This window comes from Emys orbicularis, chromosome 4 (genome assembly GCF_028017835.1).
Source record: "Emys orbicularis isolate rEmyOrb1 chromosome 4, rEmyOrb1.hap1, whole genome shotgun sequence".
Lineage (NCBI taxonomy): Eukaryota > Metazoa > Chordata > Testudines > Emydidae > Emys > Emys orbicularis.
Window position 1 is genome coordinate 5,205,296 of NC_088686.1, and position 16,391 is coordinate 5,221,686.

Below are 16,391 nucleotides of genomic sequence, written 5' to 3' on the forward strand. Positions count from 1 at the left end.
TAGACTAGCAGAGCTAATCCTCAGCCTCAGCCAAAAGGAGACACTCCAGCAGTGAGTAGAGCTCCCAGTGACACATCCATTAAACTCCCTATGGAACATCAACTTCCTGGACACCACAATCATCTTCAACAATGGAACCCTGCGGACAACTATATACAAGAAACCCACAGATCCCCACACTGACCTTTACAGATCCAGTAACAACCCCAAACACACCCAGAAACCTGTTATCTAGAGCCAGGCACTCCGATAACAAAGAATATGCTCCGAAGAGAAAGTCTGGGATGTACACCTTAGCACACTTAAAACTGTCTTCACCAAACAAGGACTCCTCACCAGAGAAGTAGATCGCATCATGGAATGGGCCACCCAAATACTCCAAAAGAACCTGCTTCAATACAGAAATAAAATCCCCTCTGACCGCAGACCCCTAGTTGTCGCCTACCACCCCACACTGGAACCTATATCGGCTATCATCAAACAACTACAACCCGTACTCATTGGGGACCCCAACCTAAAATAAATCTTTCCTGAAACCCCACTTCATGCCGTCAAACAACCCCCACAAACTCATCATCAGAATCAGTCTGGCCCGACTGAGGACTCACTGATGGCTGGTCCCTGGATCTTGCCAAGGGGGGTTGGCCTCTTTCCGTCGTCATCTTCTTCTGCGCCAGCGATTGGGAGCGGTGCCGAAGGCTGGAGTGCCCCCAAGATGCTCCATGATGGTGCCGAGCCTCCTTGGCAGTGTCTTTCTTCTCCACCGGATCTCTCGAGGAGGGCACCAGAGCGCTCCGCACCAAAGGAGACGTACTGGGAGTGGGATCCCCGGCCCCCGGATCCAACTGAGGTCGGAGAGCTGCCTCCATGAGAAGGATTTTAAGCCGCTGGTCCCTCTCTTTAGGAGTTCTTGATCGGAATTCTCAACAGATCTTGCAGCGGTCTTTTTGGTGACCCTTGCCCAGACACCGTACACAGGAGGTGTGGGGGTCACTTTTAGGAATGTGCTTCACGCAGTCCTGGCAAGTCTTGAAGCCCAGGGATCATGGCATGCCCCCGTGACAAACAAGGGGGGAGAAAAACGGGGTCGGGGGGAACCCCGTAACCTTAAATTTATAAGTGAACTAACTATGCTATACTAACCACCTAGAACTAACTAACTACACCGAAAACTAAAAGTACTGCTAAGCCGCTTACTGAAGCCAGAGCAAGGAGAAGTTCCAGCTACCATCACTGGTGGTAGGAAGGAACTGAGGGGTTGGCAGGTTGGCAGGGCCCTTTATTGGGCACCATGATGGCACGACTCCAGAGGGTGCCCAGGCCAACCCCACAGATGCTGCTAGGGGGAAAATCTTCTGGCTACGGTGCACATGTGTGCGCACACACCTGATTGGAACTGACATGAACAAGCACTCAAAGAAGAACTCCTCACTCAGGAGAGTCTATTTCTAACTCAACTTGTCCCTGATGACCTTTCTCCCTCTCTTCTCCTCCTCTTGCACTCCTTTTCTACTCTTGCACGTAACAGGCTAATTAGCTCCTTAGCTCTCCCCACCCCAGGCTCATCTAGTAATTAGCCACAGTCTGTGCCAAGTATGATGGGGTGGGACGTGTCCACTACCCTGAACCTCCAGGGTCCCTCAGCCATAGGGCAGAGTTTCTTATCCCTATGGATGCGATCAGGCTGCAAGAGCTTCCAGTGGGGCTTCACCAATTTCTTCTTGACCAGTGAACAGGCTGAGGCAGTGCCCGCTAGACCCCTTTGACACCTCATCCCCACCGTCACAGAAACAGGAGTTCATTTATTTTTCCTTCCATGCCCAAGAGGCTCTGCCCAACCACAGTACTCTGCAAACCCACATCCCATCTAGGGGCAGTCTCTTTTTATGTGTACTTGGTGCCCACACTCATAACAGACAATACTCCGAGTCCCAGCCAGATTCCCCCTAGGTTCTTCCCTCTTCTCTGCAACCTTTCCAGCCAGGGGTTCTCCAACCATTCTCACCCGGACTGGTCCCTGGAATTATCAACCCTCTTTCCTGGGGATGTCCGCCTCTACCAATTCTTCTGTGAGTTTGACCGCAGCATCTAGGATGACCAACTAATGCGTCCTGACCCATACCTGGGTGTTCTCCTGATGGAACTGTTCTAAAATTACTGCATCCATGATCTCACCCAATGAGAGTGTCTGGCCTCAACCAGCGAGTGGCCCAGTCCATCAGTTTCTGGGCAAACTCCCAGGGCCATAACATCTAACAGCCCAAAACTTTTGTGGCTACTTTTCAGTGGATAAGCCCCCACCCCCGCTCTAGGAAGGCTGCCTGAACCACATCATAGTCTAGTGCTCGCTCGTCACTTAGAGCCACGTAGGCTGCCTGAGCTTCCCCTGACAAGTAGGGTGCGAGCCGTAGGGCCGAGGTTCCCTTCTCTCAGCCTTCAGCCACAGCTACTCTTTCAACAGTGACCAAGAATGAGTCGGGTCATCTGCAGAGCCCAGGTCCCGGAGGCCCTACTGCCTGTGCCCGGCTGCCATTCCCCACTGCAGGACTCACTGCACCTTGGAGTAGCTGCTGCTGTACGCGAGCTTGCTCTCAAATAAAGGACTGTTTCTCCAGGTGGTGGGACTACTGGGAGACCTGCAGAGTCTTCTGCATCTCCTCCTGTTCTACGAGCCATTGCAGGGTCTCCTCCATTGTCCAGACAGCCAGACCTCTGCATCAGCCCCCCACCATTCCGTTATCCATGAGCACGGATAAGGCAGTGCCTGGATAAGCCCCCCCTTGTGACAGGGTGCAGCCCTCCACTCCTGTCCTCTCACATATGGCTCTGACACCGCCAGTTTGTAACCACCATGGTGTACTCTGTGTGTTTTAACAACCACCACCCTCCTACCGTCCTGTGCAGCAATTCTATTCACTGTGTCTTACAATCTTAAGAGAAGAAAGACATCTGTCCAGGCAGAGATTCCCCATTTACGCTGGCCCTGCCGGCCTTTCTCTCTCTCCTCCTCCCCTTGCACTTCCTTACTGCACTCCTTTTCTACTCTTGCAGTTAACAAGCTAATTAAATCCTTAGCGCACCCCCCCCCCCACACACACACACAGCCCAAGCTGATCTAGTAATTTGGCCACCGCTTCCCTCACCCAGGTCTTCTTGCATTCTCCCCATCTCTCGTGCAGCCATACAGCGAATGGCCTTGATCAACCACCTAGGTTAGAGGTGGAAAGGCAGGAAAGGCTACAAGCAACAGCAGAAGTTGGCCCATTCCAAGGAAAGGTGGCCACAGCTGCACCCTCCCACCAAGTTGCTGTGCCTATACAGCCCCCGTTGAGGAGTGTGGCTTGCAGCTACGAGTGCAACCCTTTGTGCTCTTCATCTATGTGCCTTGAGGGGGGCTGTGCCTGATCTGTCGTTTGCTGGGGTGCTGGTGATTTCTTCCCCCCTCCTGACTGAGTTAGGACTGAACTGGACCAGGCGGCTTTTTAGAAAAGCAAAACCCATGTACGTTTTTAATGCTATTTTCCCAGGCCTGGGCTCCCATCAATAAAAATGCCCGAGCAGAGTATGATTATCTTATGACTCATGACCTTTGTTTCTGTGGGGAGCCAGGGGCTCTTGCTCTGGAGCCTCCAGTGCTGCTTTTTGGGGTCAATGAAAAGATCGAGATTTCTTTCCATGAAAAGCTTTTCCTTCCCTTTGGCTTATTCCAAACCTGCGTTCCAGGCACATCCTCATTGCCCCGTCTGATTCCAGTTGTACATCACAGCGGATGACTGTGGATGCTGGATTCTGGAAATAACACAGCAGTTTTGCTTCCCGCCAATAAAAGCTTTAAGCCGAATGTCAAAAGATTCCAATGGAACTATGCTACAAATAACGCCATTTCAATAGCCTGACAAACTCCGACAGATGCCTGGTGCTATGCTCTCTCCCGGACCTCCCTAACAAAATATACTACTTCAGCGGCCTGTTGGAAAGTATAACATGTCGGGCACTAAGGAGCACACAGAGGCCATGCTCTCATGAAATAATCACGCCATTGCTCCTTACACAGCAGTTTCTCCCCAGTATGATGAATCACAAGTTATTACTAAAAGCACCCAGTGTGTGGGAGTTTATGTTTCAGTACCATTGGCAGCTTAGATTATAGAAAATTAGTTTCAACTGAACTATTTGGTTCAGGTAGATTAATCCACCTACCGGCCAATAGGAATCTTCCTTCAAACTAATCAGCCATATCTCTGTGGTTAACCCAGGCTCACGCTGCAAGCCAACACGACTATGCAGATTTAGTTTTCTCCTAGGAGTAATTATTGGGCACATATTCTTCATTGTCCCCTTATCTGGATTAAATTGTAGGTACCATGGACTCAGGCCCGTTGTAATAACTGGGCTATAAATTTACCCTAATTGTAAAGTCACCTTTAGAAAGTAAGTGTCAATTCATAAAACGTCATAGTAGCCTAGAACATCAAATATTAATAAAAAAAGTTATAACCCCTCAATCTAAATTCATCCAAAGAAAAAGAGTTACTAAAATAACACAAAAACGGTGGTAAAATTGTGCCTAGCAATCCAAAAAAGTGGCAAATTAAAAATCAGTAAATGAAAACTGGTGTGTCAAAAACTAAGCCTAAGTAATAACAAAATAATGAGGGGATGAGCTATTTCGCCTCTCACTCCTGTGGTGCACCCTAAATTAAAGATTTTAGGGAGAAAAACTACTTAGCTACAAAAGCAAACGGCGTGTTTACCAGAGTACTAAGCAAGCTAAAGTTTCTATAGACCAAACCCCAAACCTTGTGTGGCGCTGTTTAATATTAGCCAGTAACTAAGTTATATAAGCACTGTTCGCCCATTTATTCCAATACAACAGGCCCCAGCACTTGCAGACATTATCACATCAAAATATCAGCTTTCAGGTAAACCCCCAAGGTAGTAAGCTTCCCACCCTCGTGGGCATGAAGAAAAGAATGAACATGTGACCCTGGTGACATCTGCAGAAAGCCTGAAGCAACAGGCTAGCGGGTGACTATCCCATGGATCTCAGTGGGGTGTTAATTCCAAGAACTGCTCTCTTGGGGGCTCCTGCCAACACCACCCCAGTGTGGCTGGAGAAAAATGCAGAAGGTCCAGCCAACCTGCCCACAGATAGCATCCAACAGGACTGGAGGCCTCTGGCTGCTTGTCCTCCCTTTCCAAGGGGGCAGAAAAGTGGGGCCCCAGCTGCTATCCCTTGGCAGGCCCTCAGGGCTGGACTACAGAGCCCCCCATGCCATGGTGTGCCTAAAGCTCCATTGAAATGGCATTGATCCAGTACTAATTTATTCCGTATGTTGTTATAATTGGCCAACACCGTGCTTGGCACAGTAGAACACAAATTTACAGGCAGCCACCCTGCCAAAGAGGAATGAAGGAGAGATAGCCCTCAAAGGAGCATCTGATCCCAACTTACCTCTTACAATGATATTGGTGGACTTTTTTGCAGGGTTCCCCACGTTATTATTTGCGATGCAACTGTACGTGCCGGCGTCCTCCGAAGTGATGGCCGGTATCGTCAAGGTCCCGCCGTTCAGCACGGTTTTTTCAGGAAGGGCTCCAATGGATCTCACCCAGGTAAGCGTGGGCGCCGGCTCGCCTCCCGTCGTCACACAGACCAAGGTGATGGCCTCGCCGGGATTCACCACTATGGGGTCGTCCACCAGGAGCTTAATTGACGGAGACGCTGGAAAAAAGGTTTAAGAGAGATGTTGTTCGGAGGCTGACAGTGTGATTTCTGTATCTGGCACACCACACCAGCTGAGGTCAGCAGAGCTGCTAGATATAAACCAGAGGGGCTGCTGGCCGGGTGCTCTCTGAGAGCATGTCTACATAGCTGCCAGAGGTGTGACTGCAGCACAGGTAGACACACCCTTTGATCTAAGTAGCTTGAATAGCAATAGCCAGGAAGCTGCATCAACATGGGCTGTACAAGCCCACCTGGAACCCTGGTATGTGCACAAGGGGCTTCAGCATGATTGTTATTCAAGCTAGCTAGGTGGGACGTAGCTCAGGTGCACCTACACCTGTGATTGCAGAGCAGACACACCCTGAGAGGGGGCCTCGATTTTGGAACTTACTGCCCACATAAGTGCAGATTTGGGAATGTTGCAAACCCACCAGAGTCGTTGTGGAGGGCAGGGGTCGAGGCAGACCTACTTACAGGCAGCCCAGTGTCTATGGTTTCTTTTGCAAGGATTAATTTAAGAGAGAGATGCCCAGAGCACTGGATCTTAAATACGGAGCCTATGTCTAGAAATGCTCCAGCGGCACAGGGATCCTTCTATCACTGGAGTGAGTCCACCTCCCCGAGAGGCAGTAGCTAGGTTGACAGAAGAATTCTTAGCACTGTCTACGCTGGGGCCTAGGCTGACTTAACTATGTCTGTTACGGGGGCGAACTTTTCACACCCCTCAGTGACATAGCTGGCTCAGCCTCGCTTTCTAGTGTAGGCCAGCGCTGAGGGGAATTCGTTAATAGCATTCCTGTTATTCAACCCAGAAAGCGCAGCCTTCTCCATTCTCCAACTCCTGCCAGCGAACAGCACCCTTCCTCTACAAGACACCCGCTGAAACCCCGGGCCCGCCATGTCTGAATCTGGGCTGGCAGTTATTTAACAAACAACAAAACGTTTCATGCTGGGCAAGACCATTGCTTGATGCATCTGCACAGGGGAGCAAAGGGGCACACGGCACCCCCTTACTCTCCTGAACAGCTACACGGCCCGCAGCTCACGGCACATGGAGGAGAGCAGGGCCGCTGACCCCCTTCTGGAACAGGTGGGTGGGGAGAGGCCGGTGCAAGGAGCAGGCACATGGGTGAAGTCATGTGCTTGCTCACCCGCTCCAGCAGTACAGAGTAGAAGCAGATTCCCCTGCTTCTGGAGCAGGGCAGTCACAGGTCAGCCCCTGATCTGCTCTGGGGCAACGCAGCTGTGCCTGCTCAGGGCTGTGCCAACGGGCGCAGTCTCGCCCACAGAAGTGCCGCACTGATTTCTAAACCCCTCTTACTGGGCTATGAAGGGTAATTCCATCCAACAATGGCACTGCACAGGAGGAATCCTGTGCAAAATGCTTGGAAAGCAACATCTTGCTCAGATCCTCGGTATCACAAGCTACTATCTACGAAAGAAGAGGGCTTTTTATTCTGATCTGGAGAAATTAACTACATAAATATTAAAGGAACATCATAATTGGGCTTGGCAGAATTGGATTTTTATTTTTTTAAATAATTTTGACAGATATCAATTTATTTTTAAGCTTTTTTTTTTCCAATTTAAATTTTCACTGTGCAACATTATGGGTTTTCATATTTTTTTCTCTTTTTATCAATTTACAATTTCACAGTTGTAGGAACTCCTGGGAGGGTCAGACAATAATTATTGAAGGGCAGCAGATGTTGAGATTCAAAAAATAGGAAGTTTTATCCCCATTAAAGCACAAACTGTCAACATCACATGTCAAAATCTACAAAGACAATATCCTTAAATCAAACTCTAAGTTCTTAAGCACCATTTTTCCTTACTTTGCCTAACTGCATATTTAGATGGTCAGAAATGGAAATATTTTTGTTGGTTTGCATGTGAACAGTGAAATCGATGTTTACCGACATTTTCCCTATTAAAATCTAATCCTTCCAGGGCAGTATTATAGGCAGCACAAGCAGCAGCATCTCCAGCCCCAATAATGGACCCCACTGTGCCAGGCACTATACAAAGATGGTACCTCTCCCAAAGCACTTCAAATCTAAGACAAGTGACAAAAGTGGCTATAGTCAGAGTGGAAAGTACAAGAAACAATGAGACAAGATTGTCTAAACAGACCAGACAGACACAGGGTGAGGAAGGGGTAGGACACACAAGCAGCATGAAGAATGTGATGGTGGGAATGTGGTGTTAATTCCACAATTTGGGGAGGTCGGGGGGTTATTTTGGAAGGGATCAGCTAAAAGGGGCACCAGTCCCTGCTTTGGCTGCTGCCGCTCCTACCAGGTGGAGTCTCTGAATGGCTCCTTTCTGCAGCCTCCTGAGTTCAGGTTGCCCAACACTTTCCATTATAAGACCCTGTTTTCAGTTGATTACAACTTTCCCAAATTATCAAGGGCTGACTAAAGCTAAGGGTGGTTATTGGAGCTTATCCGAGAGTGGAGAGTGTCACGGAGATGGAGGGCCTGTTGAGGGAGGGAGTGGTGATGCCTATGGGAAGACGAGACACTGGAGACAAGCGCAAGGAGGGAGGGAGTAGATAACAGAAGGGGAAGCCACATGGTTGAGTGGACAGGGGATGGGCAGCTGGCAGCAGAGGGAGGTGAGAATGCAGAGATGCATGGTGGGTGGGGAAGAGTGAGGCTGGGCAGTGGGACCTGCATGCAGGTCCAGGGGAGAGCAGGAGATGAGGAACAAAGGGGGTTACTAGCCAGTTGGGACGTCCATAGAGTGCCAAGCATTCGGGTCCTGCTGTGTCAGGAGACATCCATGTACATACATGAGAATCACAAGCCCTGACTCTGTACCTCTTCTACTCCTGTCACTGCTGGTCTTATGTTTTGGGGGCAGAAGCGAGAATCGGAGTGAGCACCTCCCAATCCACAATGCTGAGCACAGCTTTTCAGGCAGGTACCTCCATGCAGCGCCCTGCTAGAATTCATCCCTGGAGCTGGAAGTGCACCAGTTGGGTGTCAGTCAATATTGGTGTGGCTTGACCACCGCCATTCTCCTTTACGTGCCGAGGCGAACGTTAGCTCCAGAAGGACCCGTGCAAAGAACTGCCTCTGCCCTACTCTCTCTACACATCAGTCGCAGACCGGGAACAGCAGCACCGCAGCTGATGCTTCACGACTTAGAACACAAGATGAAAGCTTCGACAACGTCAACCCAAATGACTGCTGCTGTTACCATAATGGCCTCATCATCCCTTAGATGAAAGGAGACCCCTGCCGGGCTTCAGACAGAGAGACACAGAGTGACTGATGGGACAAAAATGCTGTGATACGACCCTTTCATCCCAGCATTCAAAATAACACGTACATGGAAATCCTGATTTGAAGACGGTGATTGGCTTCTGCTAACACTACACGGCTGACTCAGCTAGAATGTATTCCACCCAAATCCAGAAGCTTGTTCGAATACTAGCTTCAAAGGCCTGCTTTACAGTCAAGACAGCCAAGAAACTCGGAGGTCGTGCTAAAGGTCTAGCCTTCATTGAGACCATCCTGGAGCACCCCCGGGTCAAATTCTGCTCTGTGATGTAAATGGGGGGATGAACGCAAAGCAACAATGACATCAACAGGCCACTCCAGTGCTCTCCGTGTCTGTCGGACTCCAACGCTACCTAGCACTGTATGGTAACGCAGTGGTGAATCAGCACCTGCAACTGAATGGAGTTACGCTAGCTCTACGGTGGAGCAATGGAGGGCATAATTTGGTCTATTATACAGTATGTTGGATATAACCCCACCGCAGAGCTGCCAGGTTCTGGCCTGGGGATAAGCTGATTAGCAACGGTGCTTGGCGGGATATGGAATTACCTTCCCCACCTTCCAAACCTGCCCATCTCCTGCTATTCCTGAAGCACTGCTGGCAGCATGAGGCTTGCCATACCCCCGGGGAGCACAACCTGCTCCTCTCACTCAGTCAGTCCAGTCAGCAGGAATCCACGCACCGCCGGACACACCCGGCCAAGAATGGGAGAGGGGTTCTCGTCACGGGAGCGAGCGCTCTTCATGTGTCAGGGTGAAAAGCAGGGAGTGCCTGCCCCTGGTCTGCGCTCTGCTTGTCCGCTTCGAGAGAGAGAGAGATGGACTTGCGGGGAATTACTGGGGGCAGGGAGGGCTCCCCAGAGAATGGAGGCAGGCAGAGGAAAAGCTCTCACTGCTAGACACCGACAGCGAGGAGAGTGGGAGAAAGCCTGTTTTCTAGAGACACCCTGGACGTGTCAGAGAGGGCTGAGAACACAGCTTCACCCTGAACTCGGAGTTTTGGCTTGTGCAATTTAATTTCCATTGGTTTCTTTTTTAATGTAATGTGAAAAAAGAGCCGCCAACTGTACACCCGTGACATACTCTGGGGCTTCAGTGACCCTTCTCCACTGGAGACAGGAAAGGCCCTCTTACTTCTCCTACAGTGCTCCTCCATTTGGCAGTCAAAGGAGCACCAGAGGAGGGGGCACGTCTTGCTAGGTGTTGAGTGCCTATGCGCTCAGCCCCTCACAGGACTAGAGCCCCATCCCATTACTCTTGTCCATGAGTTGGACACGCAATGCTTTTAAGTAGGGAGGAGAATGGTCTCATGGTGAAGGCACTAGACTGGGTCTCAGGAGATCTGGGTCAATTCCAATTCTTAGGCAAGTCACTCAGGGCCAGCTTTCCCAAGGGTTTTGATGAAGATAGGCACCTAGTGGGGTTTTCAAAAAGCCGAGGTGCCAAACTCTAATTGATTTCATTGCTTTTGAAAATCCCACCGGGCACCTACCTGCAACTTTGGGCTTCTAAAAACATTTGAAAATCTACCCTTTATTCTCTCAGCCCCTCAGTAGGGGATAGTACTACTTTAATGGTCTGCCTTATCTATTTAGATTTTCAACTCTCTGGGGCAGAGACTGTCTCTGACTACACACATTGTGTGATTGGACTGTGGAACTCATTGCCACTGGAAGGTGCTGAGGCCAAGAACTCAGCAAGGTTATCAAATGGATTGGCCATTCACATGACTGACAAGAATATGCAGCGTTATTAGAAGTAATCATGGCAAAAATGATATGGAAGGGATATTAAACCTCAAGTTTCCAGGCTTCAACTAATCGAGACCGAGACCTAACACGGGGGACAGATTATCCTACATCATCTTACTGCAGGGCTCTTGCACTTTCCTCGGAAACAGCTGGTACTGGTCCTATCAGAGACAGACCTTAAGTCTGATGGTAATTCCCATGTTCCTATATCCTATACGTCTGGTACAGCGCCTAGCACAACGGGGTGCTTATCTCAGCTAGGGCCTCTAATACAGCTGCAAAACAAACAGTAATATTGGTTTATGGAGAGAAAACAGCATAAGGATTACCTCCATTTGGCATCAGCAGCAAAAAACCTCTCTGAAAGGTTGAGTATTACTTTCCATTTGAAATAATAAATACAATTTACAATATTATTCTCAGCTACATTATGTATCAGCATTCAAAAATTAGACTTTCAAAAAACATGTTTTCAAGCTTAAAGTAATTACATGCTCATCACAGAAGAGAACTTGAACAAGGTCCCAGTCGGGAATGTCATCTGAAAAGAAGCATATTCCAGTGACAGCAAGCAGCTAATTCATTCTTCTACTATAGATTTTATTACTTATGTTGCTAAAAGATGTTTTCCCAGAGTACACCATTTGGACCGCGTCAATGTTTACATAGGTTTCTTTTCACCTGAAAGGCACTTTAAAAATCCAAGCACTTTGAGGTCTAAAGAACATAGCAGGCAGTTGAACAATTAAAAGCAAAGACACATGAAAACACTACCCCAAGTTATGTCTGCCAGTCAAGTTTGCACTTTCATCCAAAGGTCAGTTACTATGTAGAGCATGATAGTTATTTAAGGCTGTCAAAAAATCCCACTGGAAATTTGATATTCAAAGAAAATACAGGGAAATCAAAAGTAAAAAAAAAAATATTTCTCATTATAGTTCCACATTTAACATGCTCCATAGAATCATAGAAGATTAGGGTTGGAAGAGACCGCAGGAGGTCATCTAGTCCAACCCCCTGCCCAAAGCAGGACCAACCCCAACTAAATCATCCCAGCCAGGGCTTTGTCAAGCCGAGCTTTAAAAACCTCTAAGGATGGAGATTCCACCACCTCCCTAGGCAATCCATTCCAGTGCTTCACCACCCTCCTAGTGAAAAAGTTTTTCCTAATATCCAACCTAGACCTCCCCCACTGCAACTTGATACCATTGCTCCTTGTTCTGTCATCTGCCACCACTGAGAACAGCCAAGCTCCATCCTCTTTGGAGCCCCCCTTCAGGTAGTTGAAGGCTGCTATCAAATCCCCCCTCACTTTTCTCTTCTGCAGACTAAACAAACCCAGTTCCCTCAGTCTCTCCACTCCATGTTAAAGTCTGTCTCAGAATTTCAAGTTATAACCCTGATTCTAAAACAGTTTAGTTTAAACTAGAGATCAGCTAAGCGTTTGGGTAAAATATCCCCAACCTGTGCTCAAACCCTCACTCAAAACTCAAAGGGAACAATTTCTGAAGATTCTCAAAACAGGTTTGCTTAATGTGGTTTCTTCACTGTTTTCCGTTTTGATCTGTATATGCACCTGGTTTGCCTTCTCTCTGGACAATTCACTATTTTACATGCAACTCTGCCATCCCCCCCTCTTATTCATCTCCTTTCTAGACTAAACAGTCCCAATTTATTCAGTCCCTCAACTTCCGTGAAACTACACCAGTTGGCAACCGCTGAGGCTCTAACTCAAAAAACCTGATTCATGCATTCACACGCATGAATACACATACACACACACACGGGTTTATTTTTTTTGTTTAGAATTCAAGAGTATTGGACACAATGATTTAAAAATATTGAGGAACTCTACTAACTAAAATGTGATGCCCCCTTGAAAAAAGTTCTGCCCAGGAGCTGGACACATGCTAAACCCCTACAATGCTGCAGAAGACAGAGGCAATGCATATTAAAAACATTTTTGAAAGGTTTCCAGTGGAATGTCGCTGGCCAAAATGGAGCCAGCCAGCAAGCCTCCACAGCTGCTTTCAAAGCTTTGCTTTGGTTTAGGATTGTTTAGATAAAGATCTAGATCTGAATGTCAGCCTGAAAGGAGTAATATCAGCATGAAATACTCAGTGAAGTAGCAAGTGTTTGTTACATTTCTGAGCTCCAGACTTCACTTCCAGTACAGGCAGAGCTTTAAACGGAGTGACAAGCTGCCCTCGGTAGCTATTTAATAAAAAGTCTTTAATACTATCAACATTGCTGATGATAAGGATTAATCATTACAAAACAGCAAACAGCAAAAATAAAAACCTTGGTACATATTTGCATAACTGAGTGCCTAAAAAAAGGTTCCTGAAACCATATTTAATAACCTCAAGTGGCTCAACTTTCAGAAATGCTGAGAACCTACAGACTCATTAACTTTCCTGGGATTTGTGGACACCCAGCTCTTCTGAAAAATATTTAAGGGAACTAAATATGAATGCAGAAGCCTAACTTTAGGCAGCCACATTTTTAAAATATGATACATTTTATAAAACTAAAGATCCTAGCTTTGAAAGCTGGCAGCACATTTTGCAAGGGGAAGTTTATGAGGATGGAATTAGGAACTCCGCTAAGACAGAACACAATGCTAGGTTGGTCAACGCACATCAAAGAATTTAAAGCAAAAAGGAGTGTTACTAAACAGGGACAACTGGAAGTTTCAAATAAGTGCAACAATGTTTGAGCAGCAAATTATCCACTGCTGATGTACAGATGGAGATTAATGAAAGGCTGGCTCTGCGAAATACATCCGTCCATATCTACTAATAAAAAGGTGTACATCACGCAGTGGGCTTGATTAACTAACTGGGCCAACAGGTGCCAACTGGGGCAGCAGATCCAGCATTCAATCATTAATTTATGATTGTTCATATGATAAGACATTTACCTATCACCCTAATCAGTAAATATACTGAGTGCTTTCTGCCCCTATGTGCTATCCCTGCCCCTCTGGGCTTATCAGCTAAACTGAATTGGCAGGGGACCATACATAGATAGAATGGAAGCATATTCTGATCAGTGACCCGGTGCTGATATTCTCTGAACCTAAGAGGAAAACTAGGTCTCTACTGACGCCTGTGATTGCCTTAGATAGATATTGCTTTAGAGGGTAAAGGTCTTCTCTTTCTAGATCACATGCTGCTAGATCAATGACACCTGAATCAAAGGTATGTTCATAAAAGCATAAGAACGGCCGCACTGGGTCAGACCAATGGTCCTTCTAGCCCAGTATCCTGTCTTCAGACAGGGACCAGTGCCAGACACTTCGAGGGAATGAATAGCACAGGGCAATTTTCAAGTGACCCATCACCTGTTGTCCAGTCCCTGCTTCTGGCAGTCAGAGATTTAGGGACACCCAAAACATGGGGTTACATCCCTGATCATCTTGGCTAATAGCCATTGATGAACCTATTCTCCAGGAACCTATGTAATCATTTTTGAACCCATTTATATTTTTGGCCTTTACAGTATTCCTGGCAACAAGTTCCACAGGATGACTGTGCATTGTGTGAAGAAATACTTCCTTTTGTTTGTTTTAAACCTGCTGCCTATTCATTTCATTGCCCTTCTTTGTACCTTTTCCAATTCTGACATCTCTTTTTTGAGATAGGGTGACCAGAGCTGGACACAGCATTCAAGGTGTTCATGGATTTCTATAGTGGCATTATGATATTTTCTGTCTTATTATCTATCCCTTTCCTAGTGATTCCCAACATTCTGTTCGCTTTTTTGACTGCCGCTCCACATTGAGCAGATGTTTTCAGAGAGCTATCCATAATGACTCTGAGATCTCTTTCATTAGTAATAACGGCTAATTTAGACCCCATCATTTTGTATGTACAGTTGGGATTATGTTTTCTAATGTGCATTACTTTGCATTTATCAACATTGAATTTCATCTGCCATTTTGTTGCCCCGTCACCCAGTTTTGTGAAATCCTTTTGTATCTCTTCACAGTCTACTCGGGATCTAACTAAATTGAGTAATTTTGTAGCACCTGCAAACTTTGCCACCTCACTTTTATCACTTTTTCCTGGTCATTTATGAATATGTGGAACATTATTGGTCACAGTACAGATCCCTAGGGTTATTTAACGCTCTCCATTGTGAAAACAGTCCATTTATTCCTACCCTTTGTTTCCTGTCTTTTAACTAGTTAGTGATCCCTGAGAGGACCCTCCCTCCTATCTCATGACTGCTTACTTAAGAGCCTTTGGTGAGGGACCTGGTCAAAGGCTTTCTGACAGTCCAAGTACATTATATCCACTGGATCCCCCTTGTCGGTGTTTGCTGACCCCCTCAAAGGATTCTAATCAATTGGTAAGGCGTGATTTCCCTTTACAAAAGCCACATTCACTCTTTCCCAACATATCATGATCATCTGTGTGTCTGATAATTCTGTTCTTTACTATAGTTTCAAGCAATTTGCCTGGTACTGAAATCAGGCTCACTGGCCTTAATAGCCAGGATTGCCTCTGGAGATTTCTTTAAAAAAATCAGTGTTACATTAGCTATCCACCAGTTATCTGGTACAGAGGCTGATTTAAGGGATAGATTACATATCATAGCTAGTAGTTCTGCAATTTCATACTTGAGTTCCCTCAGAACTCCTGGGTGAATACCAACTTGTCCTGGTGACTTATTTCTGTTTAATTTACCAATTGACCAAAAACACCTCCTCTATTGACACCTCCATCTGGGACAGTTCCTCAGATCTGTCACCTAAAAAGAATGGCTCAGGTGTGGGAATCTCCCCCACATCCTCTGCAGTGAAGGCCAATGCAAAGAATTAATTTAGCTTCTCCATGATGGCCTTGTTTTTCTTGAGTGCTCCTTTAGCACCTCAATTGTCCAGAGGCCCCACTGATTTTTTGGCAGGCTTCCTGCTTCTGATATACTTCAAAAAATTGCTGTTAGTTTTTGTGTCTTCTGCTAGTTTTTAAAATTCTTTTTGTCCTGCCTAATTATACTTTTACACTTGATTTGCCAGAGTCTATGTTCCTTTCCACTATCCTCAGTAGGATTTGACTTTCAATTTTTAAAATATGTCTTTTTGTCTCTGTTTGCATTTTGGTCCTCTTTGGTGACTAGGGGTCACCAAAAGAAATTAATAGGCAGCAGGTTTAAAACAAATAAAAGGAAGTTCTTCTTCACGCAGCGCACAGTCAACTTGTGGAACTCCTTACCTGAGGAGGTTGTGAAGGCTAGGACTATAACAATGTTTAAAAGGGGACTGGATAAATTCATGGTGGCTAAGTCCATAAATGGCTATTAGCCAGGATGGGTAAGAATGGTGTCCCTAGCCTCTGTTCGTCAGAGGATGGAGATGGATGGCAGGAGAGAGATCACTTGATCATTGCCTGTTAGGTTCACTCCCTCTGGGGCACCTGGCATTGGCCACTGTCGGTAGACAGATACTGGGCTAGATGGACCTTTGGTCTGACCCAGTACGGCCTTTCTTATGTTCTTATGTTCTTATGTTCTCTTACTGCCAAAAAGAGATACAGTTATAGGCCAAATTTTCAAGTAGGTTTGCACCTAAGCTTGTGTGCACTTCATCACACTCCCAAGGGGTGTGCAAATGCCCTG

The 16,391-nt window shown here is 46.7% G+C and overlaps 1 protein-coding gene across 2 annotated transcripts in view; it reads right to left on the reverse strand.

The window, feature by feature from the left end:
- Positions 1-16,391, reverse strand: part of MDGA2 (MAM domain containing glycosylphosphatidylinositol anchor 2) — a 631,329-nt gene that overhangs the window by 262,104 nt on the left and 352,834 nt on the right. For both annotated transcript variants that reach the window (XM_065403864.1, XM_065403863.1), the window contains exon 6: positions 5,456-5,725. In XM_065403864.1, coding sequence (XP_065259936.1) covers positions 5,456-5,725 — 270 coding nt within the window. The remainder of the gene's footprint in view (positions 1-5,455; positions 5,726-16,391) is intronic.